The sequence below is a fragment of the Mytilus edulis genome, chromosome 5 (genome assembly GCF_963676685.1).
Source record: "Mytilus edulis chromosome 5, xbMytEdul2.2, whole genome shotgun sequence".
NCBI lineage: Eukaryota > Metazoa > Mollusca > Bivalvia > Mytilida > Mytilidae > Mytilus > Mytilus edulis.
In genome coordinates, this window is record NC_092348.1 from 62,375,317 (window position 1) to 62,383,181 (window position 7,865).

The 7,865-nt window shown below is 30.2% G+C and overlaps 1 protein-coding gene across 1 annotated transcript; it reads right to left on the bottom strand.

The window, feature by feature from the left end:
- Positions 1-4,688: 4,688 nt before the first annotated feature.
- On the bottom strand, positions 4,689-5,234 carry LOC139525179 (putative neugrin-like protein DDB_G0288135). The gene has a single exon (XM_071320368.1). The coding sequence runs from the start codon at positions 5,232-5,234 to the stop codon at positions 4,689-4,691; it is 546 nt and encodes a 181-aa protein (XP_071176469.1).
- Between the last annotated feature and the right edge of the window lie 2,631 nt (positions 5,235-7,865).

Genomic DNA, 7,865 nt, shown 5'->3' on the forward strand with positions numbered 1-7,865 from the left:
TTTTATTCTACTTTGCACTATCTTATAAATATCTTTATTATTAATGCCGAGTATATCCTCATGGTCTCTTAATCTAATTTTTTCTCTGTTAATATTTACTTTAGTTTTGAATGATCTCTCAGTTTTAAGCTTCTCCTCCAAGTTATTTGGTCATGTTGGTATGGCTTTTTTAAGTTTTGAAAATTCAGCAATCCAATTACTTTTGTTTTTTAGTTTTAAATTGATTACTTTTTCTGATATTTGTCCTCTATTATCAATTATGTCATTTATAAATAGAATATCACTTTCAATCCATTTATCAAAAAACAGACATTGTCCTTTAAATTTTATCAAGTTATTGCCCCATATTATTTGCTTTCTGATCTCTAAAAAGTTCCATGTTTTATTATTTTTAGCTTCATTCAGATTTACATGAATCCATGATATTATCAGTTCTTGATAAAATAATGGTGTATTGTTCCATATTTTTTTGTCAATTAATTTTATATTTCTTATATTTATCTTGAAAATTAGCAGGTATAGTTTAGGCAATACTGACCAGTTAGCATTTTCTGATTGTATTATTTTTTTAATCCATTTTATATGTATTGACATTATATAAGACTCCAGATCAATCATTTTTAAGCCCCCTTCAGCATAATTTTTTGTTAATATTGACCTCTTTATTTTATCTTTTCTGCCATTCCAAACAAACCTATAAATTATATTGTTGATGATTTGCAACTTATCTTTAGTAATAATACCATTAGTAGCAAAATAAGTTAAATTTGGTAGCAGAAGAGCTTTTACAATTAAAATTTTTCCAAGCAATATTAAATTTCTTTTAGACCATCTGTCTACAAGTTTTGTAATTTTATCCAAGATTTTTTCTTATCATATCCAAAATAAATACCTAGACTTTTGACTGGTTTATTTGTCCAGTTTGTATTTTCATATTTATCTTTACTGCTTTTTAATCTCCCTAACCATATTCCTTCTGTTTTATTCCTATTAAGTTTCAGCCCTGATAGACTTCCAAATGTCTCTATTATACTGAGAGCTAGACTTATATCTTTACGAGACTGAAGAAATAGTGTTGTATCGTCTGCTAATTGACAGATTTTTAAATTACAAGATTGTCCGTCTAATTTTATTGTTATTCCCTTAAGTTCTTTATTTTTTCTTAATCTTATGGCCATTAATTCAACAGTAATAACAAACAGTAACGCAGAAATCGGACACCCTTGTCGAATACCGCGGTATATTTTAAATGGACCTGAGACCCACCCATTATTCAAAATACACCCTTTAATATCATTATACATAGTTTCAACCCATCTGATAAATCCACTTTTAAATCCAAACTTTTTGAGAGTTTCTGTCATAAAGATCCATTCTAAGGAATCAAAAGCCTTACTGAAATCTAGAAATAGTACTGCTCCTTCTATGTTAAATTTATCTGAATAATCAATTATGTCTTGAATTTGCCTTATATTAAAACCAATATATCTATTCTTTACATATCCAGTTTGGTCTAGACTTATAATAGACGGTAGAACTTTTTTTAGTCTTTGTGCTAACACATAAGCCAGTAGTTTTGTATCTATGTTAAGTAATGTGATTGGACGGTAATTATTTAATGAAAGCGGGTCATCTTTTTTATATATTAAGGAAATCGCACCTTTTTTTGTGAATTGTTAAGTTCTTTTTTTCTCATAATTATTATTGAATACTTTAACCATAATATTTTTTAAATTATTCCAAAATTGTCTATAAAATTCCACCGCCAGACCATCCAGGCCAGGGGATTTATTTAACTTCATTTTAAAGATTGATTCTGTACATTCTTTCTCAGTTACTTCCCCTTCACATTGATTGCTTTCTGATTCATCTAGCTGTTTTGATATTTCTGTTTCTGTTATATACTTCTTAACCTCATTATCACAGGGATTAGTTGATTCATAAAGTTTTTTATAGTATTTTACTTCTAACTCTAAAATTTTATTTTGATTTTTAGTAGCCAAACCATTTTCATCATATAATTCAGTAACAACTTTTTTGTTTGACGACTCTTTTCTAGCCCCAAGAAATATTCACTCTTTTTTTCACCTTCTTCAAACCATTTTACCCTTGACCTTATTTTTTGACCTTTAATCTTATCTTGATACAGAGTGTCTAACTTATTTTTAACATTCTGTATTTCTTTTTGTAATGTTTTATTTATATCAGTACTATCATTTATTTTATTATTAAGGTTATTCAACTTTGTTTCTAGAACATTTATCTCATCTTTTCTTAATTTAGCTTTTCTTTTACAATAGTCTAAACTTGCATCCCTTACTTCTATTTTCAAATTATCCCAAAGAATCCCCAAATCATCACAGTTGGTTAATTCTTTTTCATATTTAGATATTAGCTTTTTAATAACATAAACATATTCTTCATTGTTCATTATGCTAGCATTTAACTTCCAATACCCCCTTCCTTTATTTCCTCTTTCAGTATTTATTTTGAGTGACACTGCATTATGGTCAGTTATTTTTTGGACAATAGGTCTAATATCACAATTTTTGCAGTTTTTTTGTACTTCTTTAGAAACAAAAAAATAATCAATTCTGGTAGCTTCTGTTCTATCTTTCCTACACCAAGTAAATTGTCTAGTATTTTTATTTTTATTTCTCCAAATATCAATTAGTTTACATGATTTTATAAGCCCTTTTAAACTTGTTACAGGTTTATCAAATTTTTTGGAAGATTTAGTTTTATCTTTTGTATCTAGCAGTGACCAAATGTCATTAAAATCACCTCCTAGAATGACTTGCCCGAGTCCGTATTTATTAATAAACACTTTTATTGTTTTAAAGAAACTATTTCTTTCTCTTAATCTGTTCGGAGCATAGATATTAACTAATGTGTAAATATTTTCATCAATTTCAATATTAATCATAATGACTCTCCCTTCTAAGTCTTTATGTTCATCTATGTATTTGAATTTGGTTTTATCTTTTATCCATATCGCTACCCCACGTGAATTGCTTGTCCCGTCGCTTCTAAAAAGATTTTCACCAAATTCCTTTTCTAACGTGAAATTCATTTTATTTGTAAAATGGGTTTCCTGTATGAATAGAATATCATTTTTTTGTTGATTCGACCAGCTTACAATTTTACTTATTTTTTCAGGTTGTTGCAGGCCATTGGCATTGACCGTGCTTATATGTAGACTATTCTTCATTTTGGATTAAAAAAAAATTGATTGAGCGTTTTATCTGGTAAGTACCATTTTCTAATCATAGTTTTCAAAATATTTTCCATATATAATATACAGCTGTTGCTATACATTTGTATATCATTTTTATACTTTGCGTTTTCATAGGGCTTTTTATTCATTTTTTGGCAGAAACCTTTTACCATATATGTAGCATTTTTATAACTTTTAAATGTATGTTTACAGAAAGGTTTTTAATGGCTTTTTCTTTTAATATACAGGTATATTTCCTGAGTAATTACAAAATACGCTTTACTGATTCTTACGGATTAAATTTTATCGATGTACCTTTAAACACTTGTCTAGCTTTTACTACCGGCGATTTTTTGTTACGGTTTATCGTACATTTATTTAAATTTGCTTGCCTCTTTACGTATGTTCTAGATTTTAACCTGCTGTTATTAAAACTCTTCTATTGAGTCTAATGTTTAAGGCTGAATCGAATTTTGATGATTGTTTCCATTGTTTTAATGATTTACACTCATTATAAACTATGTTATAAAATTTAATAGACAACCATTTAAGACATTCGTCAGTAGATCTTGTTGCAAGATACAAAACTTTTGAAATTGATTTAAAAGTCCGTTCAAGGTCGAATGACCTATATTTACTTGCCCACGTGACACTGTATGTAAACACAAACAAGTGTTGACACACTTTTTTTTAACCACAAAATAATGCATGTAAACTTAGGCGCTTTTTGGCACCATATGCAGTTATCAGTACTCTTTTCATCATAAATATGATAAGATAATTTTATCACAATACATATCTCTAGAAAGTATATCATTAGTATTAATAGATATAAAAATGTCCATACATAATAGCATACATATACATATAAATTTCTTATAACAAAAACATGTGATATATAGTATACTGTTTTTCTCAAAAATAGCATTTTTAGAGCTTTTACTATTAGGCAAAATATTAAAAACCTTTTCTGAAGCTAATCTAAGTATTGAATGTGTGCTTCTTATATATTTTACAAACAAATTTAACATTATTATCATTTGACAAGTCATAATTCGCTTTGAATAGAAAAGATTTGTTTTACTCAAATTTATTAAATGTAATTTATTCACTATCTTAGTACACCTTTGTTCTATATCAGAATCTTCATATTTTATTTTTACTTTTTTCTTTTTCTTTTTCAGGTTAAACATTTCAAACAGGATTAACTTCAGTAGAGTTAAATAATCTGTTGAAACTAGACCTTCAATTCTCTTCACAACTTGCTGCAATAGAATACAGCTTACATCAAATTTACAGATCAAACATTTTAGATAGTAATTACTGGATGATATAAATAAAAACAGTGCTGTACAAACTATTTTGTGAGACATTTTAACATGGCAATGCATTTTTTTTTAATGTTTATATATAATTTTTATTAAAAGTATTTCTATCTAAAGTTTGTATTTTTAATATCATCATCATCAAGCTAGCGTCTCTTCTTTGGCTTCTTTGCATCTCTCGTTGCGTCATGAAGATTTTCAGTTGGCGTCACAGGAGATTTTTCAACGTTTGGATTTTTATTTCTTAACTGTTTAGGCGTATCATTAATATTGTTAGTGCTGTCTTGATCTCTGCCTTTCGTTGATAGATATCTTGTTATGCTTTCTTTGTGGCCTGTGTTTTTGTTGTTCTTTGGTGTTTGACCTTGTTGTTTTTTGGACAACACACTTTGAGTTTCAAGGATTGACTGAGACTGTTCTGGATTGTTATCCGTCTTCTTACTTTCCTCGATACTCATTGACGGCTTTGTTATATTTTGGGAATTTCCTTCCTCAAGAGACTGATTGTTTTCACCTGTGCAATCATCATTGCTTTCATCATCATCGTCATCATCATCATCATGATTTTCTTTGTTGAACGTGTTATTCATTTCATCACCATCATCATTTACCTCACTATCAGAATTCATATTTTCTGTACATTCAAATTGTTTATGCCCAAATTGCCCACATTTTTCCAGCCATTTGGACATTCTCTTGCTGTATGTCCTTCATCAAGGCACTTGCTGCATTTTGTACTTGGCCTTGTTGTATGAGGTTGACCATAATGATTTATGTTGGCCCAGTATTTCCCAACCTGCATAGTTTTAGGTAAGGGTTGTTCAAAAGTTTTGCATATCAATATGCGGTCACCATTTTTACAATTTGTAATCTTGTTGTCTATTCGGAGCCTCTCCCTATAACAGCTAAGAACCTCACATTTACTGACAGAAGTTTCTAATGTTCTTATTATTTGGTTGTCGTCTGCTAAGAGGGGAATGTTTTTTACCCGTACTCTGATTGTATCTTCCTGTTCACGAAAATACTGTACATTTCTAGGAATATGATTGGTTAAAAGCGTCCTCGTGGAAACCGTGTATATTTAATATTTTATATCAATAGGTGTATTACTATGAGCTTGTTTGATTAACAGGTTTGTATCAATAGGTGTATTACTATGAGCTTGTTTGATTAACAGGTTTGTCGACTGATTGCTGATTGTTTGATATCCACATGCCTATCACTAGTAGCACGATTTCAGTCTGAAACGGTCATTTTGGTCTGATCGTATCTTAATTGACTGGATTTACCGCTAGAGGAAAACGTCAAGATTTGTCAGATCGTTCAGTCTCCATTCGGATCGATAGTCTCATTAGGTAAATTAGTCCCGTTAAGGCATGTCAAGATATTTAAGACTGTATCTTCTAGCGAGCTGTTTAGATCCGTTAAGACCGTGTCAGACCAAAACAGACCATGGATACAAACTGACGTCAAGATGTTGTCAGACCGTGTCCAGTCGTGTTCAGATTTTAATAATTTGGACACAAAACGAGTGAAACTTTCCCATTATTTATCAGGGGTTGCTCCCCTTTCAAGAATAAAATAAAACTGTGAAAGAAGACGATTTTTTTAACTGAAAGTCTACCACGTCCCCTTAATCATGTTATTTAAATAAAACAAATATTCAATTTTAATTCGAACTTCTTCCTATTTAATTATTTAACACTGTTTTATAATTATATAAATAAAAAAAGTAGCTCAAAGTCATACTGCTGCACAAATCGCCGCGAATTGACTAAAAAAATCAACAGATTGCCGAAATAATATTTGATTATTGAATATAAGCACCTGAACCTTTGTATTTAATGGTTTACAAGTGATTGCAATACGTTTTATATGCAATTACAGACTGCCGTACGTGGTGAAGAATTTGTCATTCATTTTTACACCCTTATTTAATAATAACGGATGTCGGCCGTGAACACTTGAAAACGTGATCTTGATATGTTAAATTAAATTTAAGATGTAACTATTTTTAAATATTGTAAATGAATGCATTATCATTTATCTTTTATGTTACCTATATAAATTGCATTTGAGTAAATTTGAGGCAGGGAAAAAATATATAGATATAACTCTGTCTTTTATCGTTTTCTGTTTATTGTCATGACATTGTCCGTTAACTTTATTTTTGCCAGACTCATGCGTTTGACTTTCCATCTTTATTTTTGAATGTGTCTATAATTCGAGAGCCTTTTGTAAAAAAAACTACATACCAGAAGCCTTCGTTAAAAAATAAAGTTTGAATATTATAGCAGAAAAAGGCTTATAAATTCATTCAAATTTATATTTGAAATAGGATAAATAATCAAGAAAATGTTTATAAATACGTCAGACACTGTACTTAAAGTACATTTAAAGACCAGGTTACATATATATTACATGCATACAGCATAATAAAGCTGGTTTAATTTGAATGACTATCCATTAGGGACATTTTTCGACGATAATTAATCAAATCTGACAAGTTTAATTAAAAACGGAAAATAATTCTTCGCCCGTAAACGATTTAACGTTACCGTACCCTCTTTATTTTTGTTGCATTCATGTCGCATGTGTGTCGGCAGTGTCAGCGCTTCTAATAGCTAACTTATTTTACATAAAATCGTTGACATGGTAGAAGGAAACTATAGTACAATATAAGCTGAGCTGGAAATTGCAATTGGTGAGTAGAAATGAATATTTTAATACATGTCTATCAGAATAATCATTGATCATGGATCATCAGACATCACCCAAGAATTTGAAGGGAAAATGTTCACATTTGTTAAATTTGTGCATACAGGTATGAATCGACGTTCCAATACTCCACACTCTTGGATAGTAGCCTGTTCAAAGGCAAAGTAAGAATTTGGGCTTGTTAAAAAATTGTTCCTGTGATTGGACCCCCCCCCCCTTTTTCATGTTTTTTGGAAGATCAATGCATGATTTAAAAAGTTACATATAAACTAGTATGGATTAAACCTCCTTTTAAAAATGGCGGGATCCACCCCTGTTTATTGCCTAACATGCATTGACATGTGGGGTATTCACAATGGTATGGTTGTGCGGGATGGCCTATACAACAGTTACAAGACCTAAACCCCTGATCGAGTAATCCTATATATTGTATGTTAATGTATTGATAACTGTCACGTCCTAAATTTGCATGAAATATTTGTCACTTTTTTTTTATTAACCAATAACCAACCAATCTTCACATGTTACGATGTAGTCCGAGACAAGCTTGTCTGGCAAAACAGCCGTTTGGACGTCAGAGTAATCTCAGACTAGTTACGACGATG

What these genes read in the sequence shown, in the direction of transcription:
- LOC139525179 (XM_071320368.1), bottom strand. Translation starts at nt 5,234, where the DNA reads ATGTCCAAATGGCTGGAAAAATGTGGGCAATTTGGGCATAAACAATTT.